The following is a 22,158-nucleotide window of genomic DNA, read 5'->3' as shown; positions in this document are numbered from 1 at the left end:
ATGTGTATAATAAATTCCTCATAGCATATGACTGACACACAACGACGATTAACTTTAAGTACCATTCATTAACATGTAGTGAGGAAAATGTAAAAAAATAAAAAATCCATGCCAAAAAAACGCATTTTTAAGCAATTAACGTTAAAGCTGTTTGTGCCAGTTTGCGCAGGCGTTACTGTAACGTCATGCACAAACTTTTCGACTGTCACTCACCAGAAGACGAGGGACGCTGTGCCGCTGCACTACGTTATATTTTCTGTTGGATGACTAACACTAACAATTGAGCAACACAAAAAATGTAATAAAGCTATAGACGTTGACTTTTAGAAAAATCTGATTGAAATAAGAAGCTGATGTTTTTCCGTGACAAATGGCAAATCGCGACCGTAACAAAAAGATTCTGCTAGAACTGGCCAAACAGCCGGATAACAATCGCTGCGCGGATTGTGGAGCGCCTGGTGAGTTATATTTACTGTACCTATGGTTCAGTCGTACAAAGCTCTTATCTTAGCTGTCAGAAATAACGAGTTAAACGTCTGAACAATCAATATTAATGACTGATTGAGCGAATGAATGCTTAATTGTTGCTAACAGTAGTGATGATTAACCAGTGTTTTAACAGACAGGTTGAAAATGTATAGACTACATCTTTTTGTTTTGATGTATAAAAGAGGAGGGAGGGGCTTTCCCATGACCAGGTCAGGTGCTATATCTTTGGTGATGTATGTGGATGCCCATCAGCAGATACTCATTTCACATTATGAGTATCTTTTGAGAGCAGGCATAACTTATAGGACCATATAGGCTGTTTACCCTTCCTTATCTGGACTGGAGTCTTTATATCACACTCAAGTCAGAATCCAAATGTGTGGTTGTATTAGACTACCTGTCTGTCACTGGTATTCCATCAGTCAACAAGCAGGACTTCTGCATTGTGATTCACTTTTAATTGTCAATGAAGATCCCGACTGGGCCTCATACAAACTAGGAGTGTTTGTGTGCCTGAACTGCTCCGGGACTCATCGCAACCTGCCAGCAGTGAGCCGGATCAAGTCCATACGGCTGGACTTCTGGGATGATGAGCTGGTAGAGGTATGGGACACTTCTGGGATTACAGAATTACATCTGCGTTTAACTTTAGAAAACTGTGGATGTGGATGAACATGTCTGTGATTATGAAACAAAAGTGGCCCGTAACTATGAAATAATGTGGATATGGATGAACATGTCTGTGTTTATGAAACAACAGTGGCCCGTAACTATGAAATAATGTAGATGTGGATGAACATGTCTGATTATGAAACAACAGTGGCCCGTAACTATGAAATAATGTAGATATGGATGAACATGTCTGTTTATGAAACAAAAGTGGCCCGTAACTATGAAATAATGTAGATATGGACACATCTGTGCTTATGGAATAACATTGACCTATAACAATGGAGTAGTGTAAATATGGGACAAATATAGAAGACAAAATTGAATAAAATAGGTCTATTTAGACATTGCAGATGTAGAAATATTGAAGCCAAATGTCTGCAATGCCTTGTAATACCGACACTAACTGATGCCTTTCCTCTTGATGGGTTTCTGAAGTTCATGAAGGCCAATGGTAATCGTTCAGGCAGTGCCATCTATGAGAAGGAAGTCCCAGCATTCTATTATCGACCCCGGCCCAGCGACTGCGAGTGAGTAACTCATTTTACTGACCTCACAGCTTATCATAGTGCTGTTTTGGATTTGTTGCTGGTTGTTCAGGTAATAGATTTCCATTTAGAGAAGTATTGTTTGATGAAGCAGCACTCAGGAAGGAAGGAACTAATGCAGCATTGTTCGTGTCAGCAGCAAGAACTTCTCGTATGCCTTACCAACACTAGTTATGTGCTGCTTTTTATTCAATTCATTCCATATTTTCCTTGATTATTTCATCATGTTGAACTGTAGGCTGTTCATTTGCAGATGATAATGTCACACTGTCATTGCACCCCAGTCAAATTCTCTTATTTTGTTGTGTTTGTTGTATTTGTCTGTAATTTAGGGTTCTGAGGGAGCAGTGGATTAGGGCAAAATATGAACGGTTAGAATTTACTGGAGAGAACAGTCTTCTCCAGCAGGTCTACACTTCAGGTGAATATGGACACTTGGAAGTGTTCTCATTTTGTCAGCAGACGCATTACTGGAAGTCCCAATAAAGTGTTGGTCTGAAGGACAATGCTTCTTTCTGTGAAATGGGCAGGTGGTTGTCAGGCTTTTCATCGCTGTCCGGCAGGGAACAGTGACACATAGTCTTTCTATCCTCAGGTGTCCGTGAACTAGTCCTCTGGAAAAAGGGGAAGGACAATGGACATTTTCAGAAGAGGAAGTTTGTACTGTTACTGGAAGATTTCACCCTAAAATACTTCAACAGGGAGGATGTAAGGAATCAGCTCACAGTATTTTGCAACTTTCTTAACTGGACAAGTAGTTCTTTGTATCTGTCTGTCTACCAAACCATCTCAACTTGCTTAGCTGTGCACATTGTTCTATTTATCTGTCTGTCTGTCTATCCACTCATCTATCCATCCATCCACCCATCACTTTCACACGCTGTATAAACACTCTGTCTTTCTGGTTCTCTATCCATCATGTTTTTTTTCTTTCTTTTGTGCTTTTTCTCTGACTCTGCTTTTCTTCTTTATGTCACTTTTTGGATTTCCATAGGACTATAATTGCTTATGAAGATTTATTTCACACACAGGAATCAAAGGGCCCCAAAGCTGTAATCTCGATACAGGACCTAAATGCTACTTTCCAGCCACAGAAAATTGGCCATGCACACGGCCTTCAGATCACTTACTTGAAAGAGGCCTACACACGAAACCTATTTGTGTACCACGAAAGTGGAAAGGTAAGTGTCTTCCAAGTCTCCCCTTAAGCTCTAAGCTCTCTGGACGTCAGAATACACTGTAAACATGGTCATATCTGCCCCATAGGAGATCGTCAGCTGGTTTAACACCATTCGAGCCATGCGCTTTGCCTATCTGAAGACAGCTTTCCCCAGTGCCAGTGATAATGAGGTAATTTGCCGACCCTACTTTCTGTTCTTGTTTGGTATAAAGGGTGGTGGCAAAAAAACTCTGACAAAAGCAGAACAAAAGTCCTATCAGTGACATGCATCTGTAGTACCCTGACTGTGGGGGGAAACCCAGTAAGCTGTGTATACATTTTCTCCTGCGAACACATGAGGCAAGCTTATTTTAAGAGAGGACACAAGTTTGAATAGCTATGAAACAATGGCATGCAGGAGAGCCAGCTGGAGCATTGAATGGAAGTGCCTGGAGTTTCCTTCACTAAATGTCACGATTCACTCCTTCATATCTACTAGCTGGGCTGGACTGGGACACAAAAATGGCCCAGGTATTTATGGCCCAGACGGCCCATCAGGATCAGTTGGACACCACCTACCAGTACACCATCCTTAAATATGTGTAGTCATGTACTATTTCCCCCAAACCAACACATTTACATTTTACATTTAGTCATTTTAGCAGACGCTTTTATCCAAAGCGACTTACATATGTGCGACTTACAATGTATACACATTACACAAGGCTGAGTAGTAAGTGCTGTGGCCCAGTGTACTCACTCGATCTTGACTGACTCCCTGGTGGCCAGGGGTGGCTGTGGAGTACACGATCTCCATACCCAAGAAATACAAGGAATTGTCAAAGAAAAAGCTCTGCTAGAAGCCAAAGTATCATTTCAAATGATTTACTAAAACGTAAGGCCTATACAAGTATGAAGGTGCATGCTCAATGGAGAGCAGCACTAAACAATTTGATCTTACTGTAGGTTGAGAGCCCACAGTAATCCATAATCCATATATCCTAAAGGTTACCACCATACCATTTAAATACATTTTAGCACAGTAAGGGCAGGTGTTGTATATTCTACAGCCTTTTCGTGCTTCTTTAACAAGGCCTTAGCCTAATAATTGTAATAATATTATGATGATACGATATAGAACTAGGTCACTCACAGCAACACAGGCTTAGCCAATACCATGCTGACAAAATAACATTTGCTAGTTATGAGTCAGCCAAAGTTGTGACTGCATTAGGGACCCATGCTAGCTACATAGATAGTGCTAAAATAGCTTATGCTGTGCTATTTGACCATAACTAAGTGACCACCTGCATTAGGTGATGGTCTCACTTCAAGATAGCGTTATGATTATCTTATCTTGTTATCACTGACAGTAATTAATAATCAAAACGGGGACTTCTGATCATCCAAATCTATGTCCCTTGCCCTTTTCAAACCAAACTGACACCTATGCTTATAATCTTGTGTGATTTTCATCCTGGCCCATCAGTAAAGAATTAAAAAAGAATCGAAGAGTTTTAAAACGGCTGAATGACTGTGGCATGGTGTCTTTTACTTCTCTGTTGTATTTAAAGATACTACCTCGGATTACTAGGAGCTACCTCAAAGAGGGTTTTATGGAGAAGACTGGCCCTTCGGTGAGTACATGCAATGACAGAGTAGTACGTGTGAGATGCAGACACATTTTTCAATGAAGGATGGAATATTTCATGTTCAACTCTTCTGTATTTTTTCTATATTGAACAGCAACGAGAACCATTTAAAAGAAGATGGTTTGTCCTAGACGCTGTGGACAGAAAGTTGCTTTATTTTAAAAACCAACTGGTAAGAGACAGTTTTGTGTACTTACTGGTACTACTGTTCTTGATCTTTATTTCTTTATTCTTTACTTGACTTAATTATAGCAAGGTTTTGGTCAAAGTCAGCGACTGCTCATAATGTCAAGTCATTTTATTCTGCACTGCTGCCAAACTAAGATTCAGGAAACTTGCTGCTGTATGACAGAAGTGATGCAAGTCATCAGCGACTAAATGACCTTGCCTAAATCAGTGCCTTGTGTGGGTCTTCTCAGGACGCTGAGGAGCTCGGCGTGGTGTTTCTCGGCACAGACAAGCACGGGTACTCGGTGAGGGAGAGTTCCGCTGCGGGCGCCCGGAGCAACAAGTGGAAGTGTGGCCTGGCAGTGGAGACTCCTGACCGCCAGTTCCTCTTCATGTGTGAGCAGGAGCGCGAGAGGCGGGAGTGGATGGAGGCCCTCAGACAGGTCATCTCCACCCCCATGCAGCCCCACGATTACACTAGTAAGACCTGGACCACCACCGTCATTTCACCAGTCAACTTTCAGAATGTTTCTCTCTTTTCTCTCTCTCTCTCTCTCTCTCTCTCTGTGTTTCTATTAGCTATACAGTAGCAGCTATATTACAGAGATATATTGTGTCCTTTGTACTGTACATGGAGATGTTTTTTTTTAATAACCTGACTTGTACATGTTCTAATAGAAGAATATCTTTTCACAGCTGAAGCAAGTATCAGACGTCGAAGATGACCACGGCAGATCCAAAGACAAATGTATTTCCAGTAACTGAATCCAAGTTTTATCCTCTGAAGAGATATCCAGAGTTTACAAGTGAACAAATAATGTACCATGTATATATTTTTCACAATGGTCACATCCTGTGCTTTTGATACTGAAGGAAGCAGAATGCGGTCTAAAATAAATTGTTTATTAAACCCTATCTCATTGTGTTTTCTTTTAAAAATAAATGCATTCATTGCAGATAATCCATTGGGCCTACAACATAACATAATGTATTCTTTGTATTAATTACTTTTACTTTGTGTTGCACAGATTCCAGCTAGTGAGCGATTATTCTTCACTGTTTAAAGAAGTATTTTTCATAAACGCTTTTGCTCTTTGTTTTATGGAGAAATTTCTTTTGTTTATAAACTGGTAATTGTCATCTATTTATGTTTTTTTTCCCCCCATACTCCAAATCAATGGATGGCGCTGTACCTACCCGAGACAGAGATGTCAAGAGCGAACCCGGTAGTCTTTTTTGTCCATTTTGAACTGCCGTAGTTGCCGGTTGTTGGAGGTCAGCTGTAGGAGGCGTGCGCTTGAAATTTTCAACACAGAATGTTATGAAATGTGAATTACGATTATGGACTTTTACGTCTTTTGTGTGATGTGCATGCGTATGTCTACAGCCTGGATTGGTTTATAGAAGTACCAGTGAACCACTGAACTTAGGGGTCTAATTACAAGAGCAAGATCCCTGTCCGTTTTGTCCTAACGTTAGCTAACTTACACAGTTCGCTAGGATAGCCCAGCGCGTCGCTATAGTTGGACAGACAAGGTTGGGTTTGAACCGGGCCTGTCACTCGGCAATTGCCCCGCAGTGCTGGGGGCAGCAATTAGATGATTTTCGATTCAATCAAATGTTTTGGTTTTGCCTGGAGCTAAGATCACAGCAATGAGAAAGGACGTCAGGATATTGCTGGTTGGTGAACGTAAGTATTTTAATCAATTGATCATTCTAACGTTAGCTGGCTAGCTAGATTTTGATGGATGAATCGGTCATAGACCCAGTCCTGGGTTCATCTAGATAATTTGATTTCAACCTGCTCAATACATATTTTTTTAATATATCGTCAGCTATTATAACATGTTATCGTTAAGCGATCTAAAGGTGCTTCTTCAACATATCAATTTAAGCTAACGGTAGAGATGGCGTTAACGTTACCTTGTGACAATTGATTTTCAGAAAATGGTGCAAAGTAACCTTAATAATTTCGAGATTTCTTGAAAATGCAAGCTCTAGACAAGAAATACAGTTGCAAACGTATAGGATAAGCTCAATGTCATACTAAAATCTTCATAGCGTTCTTGAACGGGCTGTACTCTGCTCATCAGCCAATTGCAGATAGTTCGATATGTCCGATAATGTGGACAGTAATTGCATTTTCCTACCGTTTACTTCAATCTACCTAAGCCTTTTCATGTTTTTCAGATTTGGGAAGTATTAAATCAGGTTTAGTTGTTCTCATTTGCAGCATAATGACGTAGACAATTGCATCCTTATGTGAACCAGAAATATGTAAAACGCGTATAGAATGCTGTTATTTGCAGTGATCCAAATCTTCAGTAAGTAAGAACATATCTGCAGCTGAGACTGAGGTTCTGTTGACGAATGCTGTATATGCATGACATGTCCGCATTTGTTGTGGTCAATTCAGAGTCGTTGCTATAGTTTTGTGTCAGAGCACTCAAAAATTACAATTTTTTTGCTCCATATTGGCAACCTTATTCGTCCAAAACTGCAGTACTGATGTGTTGTATGATGACCTTATAGACCGCTAACGTCGCAGACCGGTTAATGGAGCGCTAGTGTTTATCAGTACTATTAATATCAGTTTGGTGACGATGCTGTCTGGCCTACATACTGTAGCTGGCTTGATTATTTTCAGCTGCCAGTTTTTCAACCGGCCAGCCAAAATCGTACGTGTGTAACGTGTCCAGTGTTATTAGCCCCTGCGAAGACGCTGTAGCCTCGTCAATAAGAGGTCAATAAGACCAGTGTGATTTTAACATCGATGAACACTTTTGTGCGCACGCATTCATTCTTTGTGAAGAACATAGATTGGACGTGCACTCACATACAATTTAAATGAGTGTCCTTTCAACACTCTTGAAACACTCAGCCAGGCCCTTGTGCGATGGCTGTTCTGCCTCCCCTATCTTTACTTTGTCACTCATCTCCTCTCAATCATAGTCTACCACCTACATGTGCCATGAAGAATTTAAGTAATTTCCCTTTAATGACATCTAATGACTTTTTGTTATTTTCCACCGCAGCCAAAGTGGGGAAGACATCACTGATCATGTCATTGGTCAGTGAGGAATTCCCTGACGAGGTAAAGTATCTTGTTCGTTTATTGGAGGCATTCTTCATCTCAGTCCGGTAAAGGGGACCCTCTAGAGCCCACAGACGCCATTGTTCTGGCCTTGTTTTTACCAGTGTTTTGTGTTCCACGTCAGGTTCCCCTGCGTGCTGAGGAGATCACCATTCCAGCAGATGTCACACCAGAAAGAGTGCCCACACACATAGTAGACTATTCAGGTAACAGTTATGATTTTGAACAAAACATGTATGACATGTGAGAAGAACGAAGAGAGGGAAATTCAAATAGTCTTTATTTTGATCATTTTAACGATAGGACACATGAACAGTTGGCCAGATTGGGCCCAATCCACCATTCTATCACATACTTCTATGCCGTGTTAAGATTTCTTATCATTTTTGTTTGCAGAAGCTGAGCAGTCAGAAGAACAGTTGTTCCAAGAGATTTCCAAGGTGGGCTATATGCTATTTGTGTACATTTTTGACAGTATGATCTGAATGGCTATCTGGAATACCCATGACCTGTGTAATCGTGACCTTTTCTTGCAGGCTAATGTTATATGCATTGTCTATTCGGTCAACAACAAGAAGTCTATTGAGAAGGTAGGTTCTTTTGAAATCTCTTCTCCAACATGTTTGAATATAATAGTGTTTGCTTGATATAATAGCTACAGTCCTACGGCAGTATTTGACCTAGACCGTGTCGTTGCATGCAGGTGACAAGCCATTGGATTCCTCTCATCAATGACAGAACAGACAAAGACAGCAGGTGTGTGTTTCAGTCCTTAAATTTGGAACAGGGGATTAGCTCTCTGTGTGTGTGTGTGTGTGTGTGTGTGTGTGTGTGTGTGTGTGTGTGTGTGTGTGTGTGTGTGTGTGTGTGTGTGTGTGTGTGTGTGTGTGTGTGTGTGTGTGTGTATGTGTGTGAGTTTTGGGATATGGGGGTGGATACTCAGTACTGTTTGACCAAGGCCTTTGGTATTTATAGTGTATAGTAGTGTTAGACAGCACACCGACACTTAAAATATAACCCTTTACCTGGGGATAAATCTGTTCTGGTTGAAGTGCTGTTGGATTTACTTTTTGCTGGATTTGCTGTTTTTTTACTACTATTGTAATTGTTTGAAAGTGAGCCACTGCAACAGGCTGTAGAGTCCAGTAGCGTTCATGCTTAGCCTGGTAGCAGTATGACAACTATGTATACTGTGTGAATTTTGTGTAGGTCATCACCTGTTGGGCTGGCATATGTTGTTTTATCACTTAGGCATACCTACTCGGAATCGCCTGTCACTTCCTGTACTTGAAAAAGTACTAGATTTATATTGCATGGTTACCTACCGGTCATGGGCTGCAAAAAAAACAAATCAAACCATCTTGCCCTGCCCGTCTTACTCCTTGACCTGCTAAATAGAATCACCTTGCTTTTAGGAAAGACTGGCAATAAGGAGCCATCCAGCTTGGTTAGGGCAGTGAGTGTTTAGCAGAGTTTTGCTTAAACATGGAGCCAGTGGAGCACGTAGACGTGTGCACTGCCCCTGCTAATGTGATGACCTGTGTGTAATGCAATGCCACTGCAGGGTGCCGCTGATCCTGGTGGGGAACAAGTCGGACCTGGTGGAGCACAGCAGCATGGAGACCATCCTGCCCATCATGAACCAGTACTCGGACATCGAAACCTGCGTGGAGGTAAGGCAGGCCCGGAGCACCACCTGTGGGAAGGGTTGGCACTTGACACCTACAGAGAACTACCCCGGCGCCAGTAGGCTCTTTCAAACAGGGCCATAGCCATAGCCTTTTTATGTGTGTCAGTCTGGATTTGGGGTGCCCTGTCCTTTCCCTTGAGGTGTGCCCTCACAGTATTTGGTGAAACACTAATCTACCACAGCTGACATTCCACCTTGATCCTGATCTTTGGCTCGATGAGCAGACTCAGATAAATGACAAGAGGGCCGTAGCAGCAGCAGCAGAAGTAGCGTTCTTATTCGGAGAGTTGGTAATCATAGTTATTTTTAAAAGCTTTGCCAATAAAATATTTGTTGGCACCCTGGCCTGACACCTGAAGTGAACCTGGAAGGGCTCCCTGACATGTGTGGGTGAGCACCTGAACTCCCGCCAGACTGGGTCTCATGTGACCAAGGCAGAATGTGGGCGTGCGGATCGGCAGGGAGTTAGGCAGTCATGATGGTGCTCCGCACACACACGTACATATGTACACACACACACACACACACACACGCACACACACACGCACACACACATCCACATGCACACACAAACAGCTCATGTAACAGTAGCTGATGGCGTCGACCCCAGTGGGGGATCGGTGTCGCCCCTGAGAGCAGAGGCTTACGTGATGGACCACACGCTTCAGCGTTCTCTCCACAGCAGGGAGAGGAAACTATCTCTTTTTCACTTCACTACTGTACTAGCCAACTTATGACTGGGAGGATTAGACCATGCTCAGCTCAGCACATCTAACTGTACCCTTAATTCTATAACTAATCGGCCAAGCTTGGTCTGTTTCCTGAAGCACCTTGTTCAGCAGCAGATTTGTGATGCGTGTCTGTTTCTCTCCCTTCAGTGTTCAGCGAAGAACCTGAAGAACATTTCCGAGTTGTTCTACTATGCCCAGAAGGCCGTGCTCCACCCTACAGGGCCGCTGTACTGCCCCGAGGAGAAGGAGGTGAGCGTGGGGGGGGGTCTTCAACTGGAGCACTCTGCTGATGACACAAAGATGTGCTTCTACGTGGCTGTTTATCTAGACCATCTGCTCCTTACCGCTGACAGGTGATTGAAAGGAAAGATGCTTTATTCACACTTTCACTTTGTGAACCCTGTGTGTGTTTGCAGATGAAACCGTCGTGTATCAAATCACTCACGCGCATTTTTAAGGTGTCCGACCTGGACAATGATGGCATTCTCAACGACAACGAGCTCAATTTCTTCCAGGTGAGGTCACATGCATAGGTGGCGCATGCCGCTGTATGGTACACTTATACTTACCACTATAGTTGGCAGGAGCCGCCCTGAACTAAGTTATTATGCCAAAGAGAACTGTTGTATGCTTCATAGTACTCTAATAAGTCGTAAAATGTTACTGGACGAGAGTGTTCCTGACTGGAATGACCCAGAGTGTTCCTGACTGGAATGACCCAGAGTGTTGCCCTGTGTCCATCTGCAGAGGACGTGCTTCAACATCCCACTGGCCACTCAGGCCCTGGAGGACGTGAAGAATGTGGTGAGGAAGAACATCTCAGAAGGAGTGAAGGACAACGGGCTCACGCTCAAAGGTGAGCTCTTGTTCTGTATGCTTTTCCTCTGGTCTCGTCAAAGCTCCCGAGGTCCAAGTAAAGCCAGCCCGACTGACCTGGCGGAAGAATGGAAAACCATGGAGAATTTGTGATATGGGATTTGGAATTAATATTGTTCAGGTTTTTAATACCTTCAGTTAGCTCTCAAGTGATCTGTCATCTGCCAGTTCGGCCTCATGTCCGACAGCAATTCACGTGGCCCCTCTAATCCCCTGTACAGGTTTCCTGTTCCTGCACACACTCTTCATCCAGAGGGGCCGGCACGAGACCACCTGGACCGTCCTGCGGAGGTTTGGCTACGACGACGACCTGGAGCTCACACAGGAGTACCTGTTTCCACTGTGAGTCCTAGCCAGCCCTGTTCACAACTAAATGCCATTATAAAACTACAGTTCCCAGAGGCACTTAGGCTTCTCGATAGAAGATCTTAGGAACTGACTTGACTCTGCTTAATCTAGACTACACTACTGTCTTTCCCTGCCAGGTTGAAGATCCCTTCAGACTGCACCACGGAGCTGAACCACAACGCATACCTCTTTTTGCAGGGTGTCTTTGACAAGCACGACAAAGTGAGTTCATTGTGTTAACGCAGATTCACACAATTTCACTCTGTAGGCCTGATAATGAAACAACTTTAAAATCTTCCATATGGACGTCTGTAGTTGGCTGCTTGAAGATTCCAGAATAATTATAGCTGCAGAGTAAATTCAGGGCAGAAGATTGCAGAGTTTGTGGCCTTTTTTTACCCAGCTCCCTCTATAGCAACTGGCAAGCTTGCCCTGTGTTAGAGACTAGGTTGAATTTTTTCCTGATATGTCTGCATGCTTGCAGGACCGGGACTGTGCTCTGTCCCCGGACGAGCTGAAGGACCTGTTCAAAGTCTTCCCCTACCTACCCTGGGGTCCTGATGTCAACAACACTGTCTGCACCAACGAGCAGGGCTGGATCACCTACCAGGGCTACCTGTCGCAGTGGACGTAAGTATGAAACCGCCGACACAGATGGGGAAATATTGACACGGAGATGGAGAAGAGGTTTTTGGTCCTGATGAGAGGCCATTTTGGCCTCCTTGATAATCTCGTACTTCTAATGTTTTCTTTAAATGTATTTTATTTTGATGTCTATAGTGTTTTGACACGCATGTTTGTTTGTTTGTTTGTTTGTTTGTTTGTTTGTCTGTCTGTCAGGCTAACGACGTACCTGGATGTGCAGAGGTGTCTGGAGTACATGGGCTACCTTGGCTATTCCATCATTAATGAACAGGAGTCCCAGGCCGCTGCCATCACAGGTGAGTAAACGGCTTGTTTTTTATGTGTGCACATTATGTCTCTAAATGTACGCAAAAGATGAAAGCCCTTCCAGTAGAGCTGCCTGCTAAGTGCTGTGTGATGGTTATGTGAACAGTGACGCGGAACAAGCGCATCGACCTGCAGAAGAAGCAGACCCAGCGCAGCGTGTTCCGCTGTAACGTCATGGGAGCGCACCACAGCGGCAAGAGCGGCTTTCTGCAGGCCTTTCTGAGCAGGAACCTCACGGTGAGCACATAGTAGTCGAATAGTTCCTAGTGAATAGTTCCCAGTGAATAATTCCCAGTGAATACTATCCCTAATACTCAGAAAAAAACACGGCCTGTGGGGATGCATACACGCACAGACAGTATATTCTATGTTTTGACAAGGCCGCAAAACCTATGGCTATTACTTTTATTAGAAGCTAGTCTCTTTATTGAGTCAGTAATGTGAATGTGGTCATCTGAGCATCTGTTTGTTTGATCTCGCAGCGACAGCTGAAGTTAAGAGAGGACCACAAGTCCTTCTACGCCATGAACACCACCTACGTCTACGGCCAGGAGAAGTACCTGCTGGTAAGACCATGTCCGTTATGGAGGTGTGCAGAACATGGGTGGTGTGGGTTTAATACTAACTGCTGGATTCTTCCTTGTTCCCTTCATCTCTCTTTCTTGTTCTCTCTCCTCTCTCTCGGCCCTTTTCTTTACCTCCCTCTTCCCTCTCTGTTCCCCCTCTCCTCACTGGTGCAGCTCCATGAAGTGTCTCCAGACTTGGACTTCCTTTCTGAGACGGACCTGGCCTGTGACGTGGTCTGTCTGATCTATGATGTCAGCAACCCACGTTCCTTCGAGTACTGCGCCAAGGCCTACAAGGTAAGTTCAGATGTCATCGTACAGAGATAATAAGACTCTTGCAAACAATACACAAAGTCAGTTTATGGAGATACATTTGTTTGAATCTGTACCATTTCTACCATTAATTTCTATCATCTCTGTAATACATATGAGGTATTTTTTACTAGCGCAAGTATTTAGCGTTGTTAGTATTGTGTCAGACATATTAGCGTTGGTTAACACCGTTCACCCTGTATTTTGCTGCAGCGCTACTTCATGGACAGCAAGACACCGTGTATGTTCATCGCTGCCAAGTCCGACCTGCACGAGGTGCGGCAGCAGAGCACCCTCCCCCCGCTGGACTTCTGCCGCAAGCACCGGCTGCACCCGCCACAGCCTTTCACCTGCAACACAGACGATGCGCCCGGCAAAGACATCTACACCAAACTCACCACCATGGCCATGTACCCGTGAGTATAGCCTCGCTCGCTCTCCTCTTACTCTACACACACACACATCTCTGTCTCTCGCTGTCTTTATCTGTCTCTCTCTCTCTCTCTCTCTCTCTCTCTCTCTGCCTCTGTTGCTCTGCCTTTGTCTCTCTGCCTCTGTCTCTCAACCTCTGTCTCTCTGTCTATTTTTTGGTGTACTTTCCCCATCCCTTCATCTCTCCTTGCTCTGCTGTTCCTCTCAGTCTTGTTGTTGGGTCTAGAGGGGGCCCCCATCAAGCTGGATGGTCCAGGTTCAGAACGGTCATCACTCCCAAAATGTAATGATTCTGAAGGTAGTAATTGAGCTGCTCACTCAATGGACGAGGTGTAACATGGTGGGGAGATGCATATTCTGGACCTGAACGTCCCGCTTAGGTCCTGACGTCTGATCTCAGGATCATCTTGGCTTGATTGTGGCTTTTTCATCAGCTCTCACTCAGACATTTGTGTCAAGCATTCTTAAGCACACGAGCAGATGAGGTACAAACAAAGGTGTTGTGGTGAGACGTTAAGCAAGAGTGCTTTCATTGGAGAAATACAATGGTTCTGTATCAAGACTTCTACCCTTCTAATGCTCACAGACATCTATCTGTTGGCTGTTACTAACACCGCCCAGGTCATGAGCTCTCATGATGTCTCAGGGAGGATGCATATTGCTTCTCTGCATATCTCCCTTGCACTGTAAGTGACTTTAGATAAAGCATCCTTTGTCCATAAATGTAAATGTACATTTTTGTACTGCGTTGTACCACTGAGGATCATTTAACTCAATACAGCATACTAGAAACATCCTTTCCTGCTATCTACTGCTGTCTTCAAATAGTTTGGGGTGTATACTCTAACCTTTCTGCACAGACCCAGTACTGGTCAGGGAACGTTTAGTATTCCCATGACTCATCCTGCAACATCTCTGGAGGACATAAGAAAAATAACCTAATAAAGGAGTGTCTGCCTCTCTAAGTGACGTAGGCCAGCTCTGATGGCCCTCGCTGTTCTGGAGTGCAGGACGGCTGAAAGTGCTGTGTAAAGAGAAGAGAGAAGAGAGAAGGGGCTCTCACTCATAGCAGTGGCCATCCACATTCACTAGAGTCCCCTACTGGGGATTGAGAGGCTGCCAGCCAGTAGATCTCTGACCGTCTGCATCGATTTCCACCCGTCTGCCCAGACGAGATGTAGAGATCGATGGAAGACGACCACAAATCAAGTCCATTGTGCAGCGATTCGAGTGCCACAGTGAACTCTGAATGTACTGCAGCGCTAAGGGCCGCCGTCGTGTAAAATACCACACAGGTTCAGACAGGGTGATTGGGTAGGGAACATTCTGGTGTGGTCATGGCTTTTGTTGAAGCATTGATGGGTAGGTTTTCTCCTTATACCCTTGTTCCTTTCTCTCTGTTTGTCTTTGCTTAATCCCTTGTTCCTTTCTTTCTCTTTGTTGCATTCCTCCTGTGTCCGTTCTGTTGTTCTGGTCTGAAGCCATTGCTGGTGGAGCTTCTGTCTCTTAATGCAATTAGTTTATTAATGTCAGGTGAAATTGTATTTTGATGGATTTTAGAGAAACATTTTACTCTTTAATTATGTATTTCTCTTCATTGCTCTCTGAAGACCTGGTCATAGTATTTGCTTATTTTCAGTTTGGCCATTGGTTTGATTTTGTCTCCTCATGTTTTTTTTTCTTTCAATTCTGCCTTACTTGATCCCAACTTTCCCTTGGTCTACGACCCTTCCCTCCTCCAGCCCTCACCCAAGCCCCTCTGGTCCATATCCTGAGCCCAAATCCCCAACCTGGCCCTACCCAGATCTCCAGACCCTTACCCATGCCCACAATCCTCTGCCCTAGCCTGCCCATCCCTCCTCCTCTTCCCCCATATCAGGTGTTAAGAAGGGAAGTGAAGCCACAACCCCATATTGGGCGTCCCTGGGATGTAAGCCCTACTACCAATGGATGGTACAACGTTTTGATCGGCCCTTCTTGTGTGTGTGTGCATGTTCTTGTGTGTGTGTCTCTCTCCACAGCCACTCCAAGTTACGGTGCATGTGTGCCTGCAACAGGTGCACCTTTTGTGTGTCTCACAACCTCCTGAACTCAGAGCTGTTGCGCTCTATCAAGGCCACCCTCTACACGGCCCTTCTCAGCAGGTCTCAGAACTACACATCCGCCCGTCCTCGTTCTCTTTCCCACCCCCCTCTGCCCCCTCTGCCCCCTGTGCCCTCTCCATCTGGACCACGTCAGGGAGCTGTGCCCGAGCTCTCACTCCCCTCTCTGCTTCAGCTCTGGCTCCTGATCCCTCTCCCTCTCTCTCTCACTGTGAGCTCAGCTTTCTAACTCTCGCTCCTGATGCTTACCTCTTTCTCTCTTTTCTGTCAGCTGGTGCAGTCTGCGCTTTAGTCGGCTTACTCTTGCATATCCACGCGCTGGGTACACACACACACACACACACACAGACAGACAGACTCATGGTGTGGTGCAGCTATGGCCATTTGCGCTGAGATCGTGTGTGTAGAGGTGGCTTCCTTGCGATCGGTTCGTTTGGTTGATTGGTGTTCAGAGAGGCTTTATGCCTAGGTGACTTGGCAGGTGATGGAACATTATTCTATCAGGTTGTATCAGTTTTCTACTGAGAACTGGGTTTAAGAAGGTCAAGTTTATCCCTCTTCAAAGCAGATGGCAGGTGAAAGTGTGTCACCATGTACTCTGTATTTCACACTTTTTAGTCCCACCCCAGCATGGTGGACTTTCACTCAGCACCTCGCCGCCTCTGATGCAGATGTGAATCGGCTGTCGTGTACTGTTGGGTGGTGTGTGTGTACTGGTGTGTGTGTGTACTGGTGTGTGTGTACTGGTGTGTGTGTGTACTGGTGTGTGTACTGGTGTGTGTATGACGGATGGCTCTCCATCTCTGCAGCTCTACTCGTTCCCACCCTGCCTCTTGGCCGTGGAGCAGCAGCCTCGGTGTCCTCCTAACTCAGGCCCTGCACTGGGGCCGGAGGCCCTCCACCCTGCTAGCTAGGGAGGTATCTGCATGTGGTGCTCATTTCTCTCACTAATGCAACACATGTGCTCCTAGCATGGGTCTGATTAACAGAGTGACTGGGCGGTTGAGTTGGTGGTTGGTGACTTAGTTTGTTTGCATTCATTCAGTTGTATTTATTTATTTATTTTTTTATGATTTTCCTCATACACTAGCAGGGTTTCCATCCAACTTATCCACATATTGGAAGTGCATTTATGACAATTTGGCTAAAAGAAATGCGAGTTTGCACATTTCCATCCATTGTGTTTTACAAATGATTAATGGACACAGTCTCCTAATCAAGGGAGAAATTGTGAACAGCTATGGTTTCAAAACATGGTTGTCAGGACTACTTTTACGGAAACACGCAATCAAATCTTAAGAAATGCAATTTGATGCCAATAAACTCGTTTCCATCAATCTCAGTCACATTATACCTTATGTGAATTGGGTGGTCATTCACCCCCCTCTAGCAAATTAATTTGTTACTCAATGATTTGGTTGCAATCTGATTTAATGCGAAGTTCAAGTGTTTCCACTCAAGGATTTCCTATTTGAATGATCACAATTCGCATTAGAAATTCAGATGAATTCAGACCCAGCTACTTTAAAAATGAGGCTGACCGATAGTTGGACTATATATTTAGTTCCTCTGATACATGATTATTGAAAATGGTACATTTGAAGTGCAGTTAGTGATAATACCATTCACACGTATTGCATGGATTCATTTATATTTGGAACCGTGGATATGCAAAGGCTAAATCTGGATTAATTTGCATCATTTGTAGCCAACAAGAATACTCTAACCTCACTAACCTGACTATGGTCTCTTAGTGTAGATTTGAAATAGTTCAGTTTACCAAAGACTTTTTTCTGTAATTTCATAAGCTTTCATAGAGTTTTGACTCTGTCATGGCTGATGCTTAGTGTGTGTGCAGTGAACACGGGTGTACAATGGACACCGTCTTGATTTTCCTGTTTGAGTTGAAGTTCTCTGTCTGTACTAGGGCTAACTGTAAATGTCTTGTGTTGATGATACATTAGATACATGTGTGACTGAAGTGTCATTTGGAAATACAATTGAGACCTAATTCCGTTGTGATCTGTGTTTTTGTCCTGTGTTGTTTTTCTTCCCCTCCTATAGGTGCTCAAAGTCATGCGCTTGGTTGGCTGTGTGTCTCTTTTCGTTGCATTTGTTGACTTCATGCTAAGCGGCCCTCTTGGCACGTGCACTAGACTGACTTGCTCTGACTGTGTGACTGGGGCTTATTTTCTAAACTGTACTTCCTCAATGGGGGCATTGTCACTGTCAATGTATTCTACATGCTTGGTGTGATAGAGTGGCTGTTCTTGGGTGCTGTGCCCTGTGTTAACATGCGTGTGATGAAGCCTGTGTGTGTGTGTGTGTGTGTGTGTGTGTGTGTGTGTGTGTGTGTGTGTGTTGTGTGTGTGTTGTGTGTGTGTGTGTGTGTGTGTGTGTGTGTGTGTGTGTGTGTGTGTGTGTGTGTGTTTTAATACTTGGTTGTAGATAACTTGTAGATAACTTTCAACATTTGAAAGCCTACCTGTCAAGTGTTGGCATTGTGTTGGGTTGGAGAGATTTGGGGACTTTCTGTGATGGCTCGTGTTTGACATTGATGTGACTAATTTCTTGGAAAGCTGGAGTAGAGGAATATTAAAACAAGCTGCATGTAAGCTAACCACCGGCCCACATACCACACTGACCAGCATTTAATGCTTCTGCTCAGTATTGGGTGTACATTTCAAGCACAGATCAGCAGGTCAGGCAGTCTTTTCACTGCAGATAGTTTAACAAGATAAGTATAGAGCAGTGAAGTTGTAATCCACTCGTCAAACAAGTTACTACATTTAGTAAATGCATGCAGTATTCACTGAAAGAAATGCAACATTTGGTGAATAGATTAGGCCTACAGCACAAGATCTTTAGGTTTTCTGAGGCGTCATCAGTGCTCAGCGGTCTTTAAACGCCATTGCGGTGATGTGTGTGTATAGCATGTTTGGGTTCGGGGGTGCTGTGTGTGTGTGTGTGTGTGTGTGTGTGTGTGTGTGTGTGTGTGTGTGTGTGTACGTAGCATGTTTGGGTTCGGGGGTGCTGTGTGTGTGTGCGTAGCATGTTTGGGTTCGGGGGTGCTGTGTGTGTGTGTGGTTGTGTTTGGGGGTAGTTTGCAAGGCAGGTGTCATTTCATCTGTGGTTAAGGCTCGCTGAACCAACCTCCTGTGCATGTATGTGTGTGTAAGGTTGGAGCCCTGTGTTGAGCACCTGGGTGCATGTCTCTTGACTGATGAGGAGTCCAGCCTCATCCACCAGGTGCACGAGGTCACCTATGTAGAGGATTCAATCTACATGGAGTCGTCTGTTGATCCCTTTACGCCCAGGTAACGGTAACCATGGTAACAGGGCATGCGTTGCTCACATGTGTCCGTCTTTCCCTGGTAGGCAGTGTGAGACTAATACTCCCATTCAAAGCACAAGTCTCTTTGGATGTGCAAGTACTAAACGTTCGTCAGTGCATGTCCAGAAAGCACAGTCAAGGTTGTCACATACTAAGCTCTCACTCTTCCTAGGTGATGCTAGAGAACTTGACTTTGTGACATGTTTTCAAGACTGGAAACATTCCTAGTTTTAAGTAGCACTCACATAGGTGTAGCCCCTTACCATGTACATGCAGGTGGTGTAAGCCAATCATCATTTTGCTAACGTAGGTTCTAGTTTTGCTGAATTTTACCCGGCTGTGTGTGTATGTGTTGATGCTGTACCGTAAGAATGATCACCTGCCGTCTTGAGGCTCCTCAGTGAACTTTATGGGTGTGTGGTTGCCTAGGTGACCAAACCCAGTTCAGTTCATTTAGACTCTTTCTGTGGGTATCAAGGAAGCCTCCTCAAAGATCTGAAGATCGGTTTTCGAACTGCTCTGATTGATTGTTTACCCAAAAACGCAGCTTTTCAGTTTTTGTAACTTGTCTTGACTTGTCTGTCGTCTGTCCTTGGAGGTTTTGGAGATGCAACCTTATAGAGGCTGAAGAGGTTTTTTTCCATTGACCAAGTGCTTCACTGGCATAGTTGATTAATCATTCTGTCCTGGCCACTCTGGAGGACATATGGGCAGAAAGTTTATCCTCTGGAATACCGTCTGAAGACGCTAGGGATCTCACGAAAACATTGCTTTTCTAACCACTTCTGTCTGTTCTCAGTCCTCTTGTGTCCCCCTTTGAGACTCTCATTCACTGCTGTTGCTCATTGATCAAAGCCACAACAATCCTCACAACAGCCCCCCTCCCACGCTTCTCTCCCTCACCACAGCACTAGTTTCTAGAGCTACTAGCTTGACCCAGCAAACCCTTCTCTCGTCAGTCCATCATTAGAAACCCGATTGAGTTAAAGCAGATGGCATATCAAAGTTGAGTGTTTGATATGCCATTTGTTGAAAAAAAGATTCTCCATGGAATATCTTGGCCGAAACTTTGTCATTAGCATTTGTGATAAGCGGTTGAATGTGACAGAATATGCTCACTGGTCTAACTTTTCTCTCTCTCTCCTTCCTAGACACATGACCCAGGCTGACCTGAAGAACTCCACTTTCTGGCTGCGAGCCAGTTTGGGTGCCACCGTCTTCGCTGTGCTGGGCTTCGCCATGTACAAGGCCATCCTGAAGCAGCGGTGATCAGTGTCCACACACACACCCGTGTGATAACCACGACCCCCCCCCCCCCTCCGCCTCTTACCCCTCCTCAACTATGACCCCCCCATCCCACCCTCCTCTTCAGCCCAATTCCCTGAATTGAGTCAAACCTTAACTAGAAACGTTGCAAATCCTAGACATAGCTACATTTTTTTTCTATATATATATTTGAAATGAAGAAGAAGAACATGAAAAGTTGCAACTATTTTTCTTCTGAGGTTTATTGGAACCCCATGCGCCTGAAAAAACAACAACCATTGTCTGTATTAAAGGGCATTTTAAGAATGCTGCAGATAGTTGCAGTGCGGTTGCCTTCCTGGTTGGCCTCGGTGTCTGCTGGTTTTTCTAAAAGCAGGTTTAAACTGCTCTCAGGCCAGTATTCGATCCTCCTTTTTGACCTGGAACATGGAGAACTGCAGGTAGCTGTGGCAGCACAGGGTTCCTAGCTCAGATTGGACTGACCTCCATGTTTATAAACTGTATATACTGCTCAGAAAAGCTAAGATCACACTCATTGTCTCTGAGGTGGAAGGGGGAACACATTCTCACACTACCCAAGGGAGACACTACCAATACCAATACCAAGCCATTTCTAATCTGTTAAAGGTTGTGTGTTTTCAAGACACATTGCAGATGTATTAATTTATTAACCGCTTTTTTTCTGCTTTTTGGTGTTTTTTTTTTTTTTTCTTTCTTTCTTTTTATTGTCCATTTTAATTGTTTTGTTTGACATTGCATGAAAGCAGACACAGTTCAAGAGAGTTAGGGTTTTCTTTTGTATTTTTTTTTTTTTTTTAATTACCATTATTGTTTATTATATATTACATTTGATCACTGCAGCAACGAACATCTGAAGAATAAACAAAACTTAAGTGCTTCATGGATCTTTGCTGACGTTTCTCCACCTAGCAGGTTGGCTGCCTTGGGATTTGAAAGTGTCTTTGGTCCCTCAGTGCTGTGTGTGTTTGAGGGGCCTGTCTGACGGTGGGGCCCCTACTCTGGCCCTACTCCCACCCCTGTCCTCTGTAGCTCAGTGTGTGGCGCCCCCTACTGGTCAGGAGGTTTTAAACGGCATCATACACAGAACATGTTCTCATTGGCTTCAAGGTCCCATCTGCTAAGATCCTTTCTCACTCTCCTCAACAGTCTCAAGAACACCACACGGTTATGTACTCTTGCGTTGAACTCTCATCATAACTATGTATGCACCATCATTATTACTTCCATTGCCATGACTGTTACGGTCTGACACCATACTCTGCTCTCACATCAAATGTTAGAACATGTTTTATTTGTTTCTGACTTTTCCAGCATTTACAATAAATAACTGTGTGATCTACCTGTAGCTTCTGAGTGTTTCCTATGATGTGTGTTGAAGCGAGTCACTAGAAAAGCCATCTTGAAATGTTTATTTACATTTATTTAGACCAAGAGGTGTTCGACCATGTCATTGTGTTTGACTGTTAACCTCCGAAACATGCTTGAAGGTTAAAAATGCCAGTGTGATGGGATGATGTTCCTGGTACATTTCTCACCACAGCCCCTCGTCTATCCCCAGTGAATTCTCTTAGGAGGAAGATGCTTGGAAATATGTTTGAATGTTAGAATAGTAAGCCATAGTGAGTATACTGAAAGTAACTCCAGACCTCAGCTGTTCCCCCTCCTCACAGACATCAGATCATCATTCGCATTCAGTTCTCTACCATGAGGCATTCTGACCGGCCATATTTGGATTGTCGCCACACAAATC

The 22,158-nt window shown here is 44.2% G+C and overlaps 2 protein-coding genes across 4 annotated transcripts; both read left to right on the top strand.

Annotated features, from left to right (window-relative positions):
* Positions 1–40: 40 nt before the first annotated feature.
* On the top strand, positions 41–5,600 carry adap2 (ArfGAP with dual PH domains 2). Its single transcript, XM_012825820.3, has 11 exons — positions 41–458; positions 962–1,092; positions 1,597–1,688; positions 2,039–2,127; positions 2,302–2,414; positions 2,738–2,887; positions 2,973–3,056; positions 4,440–4,502; positions 4,612–4,689; positions 4,937–5,165; positions 5,382–5,600. Exons 1-11 carry the CDS (start codon positions 371–373, stop codon positions 5,408–5,410), a joined length of 1,146 nt encoding a protein of 381 aa, XP_012681274.1. The 5' UTR covers positions 41–370; the 3' UTR covers positions 5,411–5,600.
* A 316-nt stretch (positions 5,601–5,916) lies between these two features.
* On the top strand, positions 5,917–21,747 carry rhot1a (ras homolog family member T1a). Of its 3 annotated transcripts, none has more exons than XM_031570926.1 (20): positions 5,917–6,375; positions 7,721–7,779; positions 7,904–7,985; positions 8,176–8,219; positions 8,316–8,369; positions 8,483–8,535; positions 9,344–9,452; positions 10,348–10,449; positions 10,617–10,715; positions 10,948–11,056; positions 11,298–11,418; positions 11,562–11,646; positions 11,909–12,054; positions 12,265–12,365; positions 12,482–12,612; positions 12,858–12,941; positions 13,116–13,238; positions 13,467–13,669; positions 15,707–15,829; positions 20,273–21,747. In XM_031570926.1, exons 1-20 carry the CDS (start codon positions 6,339–6,341, stop codon positions 20,388–20,390), a joined length of 1,983 nt encoding a protein of 660 aa, XP_031426786.1. In that variant the 5' UTR covers positions 5,917–6,338; the 3' UTR covers positions 20,391–21,747. The 3 variants fall into 3 exon arrangements, with proteins under 3 accessions (XP_031426786.1, XP_012681271.1, XP_031426795.1); XM_012825817.3 differs by lacking the exons at positions 15,707–15,829; positions 20,273–21,747 and adding exons at positions 16,597–16,701; positions 17,852–18,143; XM_031570935.1 differs by lacking the exon at positions 15,707–15,829.
* The last annotated feature ends 411 nt before the right edge of the window (positions 21,748–22,158 follow it).

This window comes from Clupea harengus, chromosome 1 (genome assembly GCF_900700415.2).
Source record: "Clupea harengus chromosome 1, Ch_v2.0.2, whole genome shotgun sequence".
In the NCBI taxonomy this organism is placed as follows: Eukaryota; Metazoa; Chordata; class Actinopteri; order Clupeiformes; family Clupeidae; genus Clupea; species Clupea harengus.
Note: the sequence above shows the minus strand (reverse complement) of the source record. Positions and strands in the feature narration are given on the sequence as shown.

Bases quoted from the DNA above. Each gene is read 5' to 3' on its own strand.
- adap2 (XM_012825820.3), top strand. From the start codon at position 371: ATGGCAAATCGCGACCGTAACAAAAAGATTCTGCTAGAACTGGCCAAA. The intron at 4,503-4,611 runs GTGAGTACATGC...TATATTGAACAG, and splicing joins TGGAGAAGACTGGCCCTTCG to CAACGAGAACCATTTAAAAG. The intron at 4,690-4,936 runs GTAAGAGACAGT...GGGTCTTCTCAG, and splicing joins TTTATTTTAAAAACCAACTG to GACGCTGAGGAGCTCGGCGT.
- rhot1a (XM_031570926.1), top strand. From the start codon at position 6,339: ATGAGAAAGGACGTCAGGATATTGCTGGTTGGTGAAC. The intron at 8,220-8,315 runs GTGGGCTATATG...CTTTTCTTGCAG, and splicing joins TGTTCCAAGAGATTTCCAAG to GCTAATGTTATATGCATTGT. The intron at 10,450-10,616 runs GTGAGCGTGGGG...GTGTGTTTGCAG, and splicing joins ACTGCCCCGAGGAGAAGGAG to ATGAAACCGTCGTGTATCAA.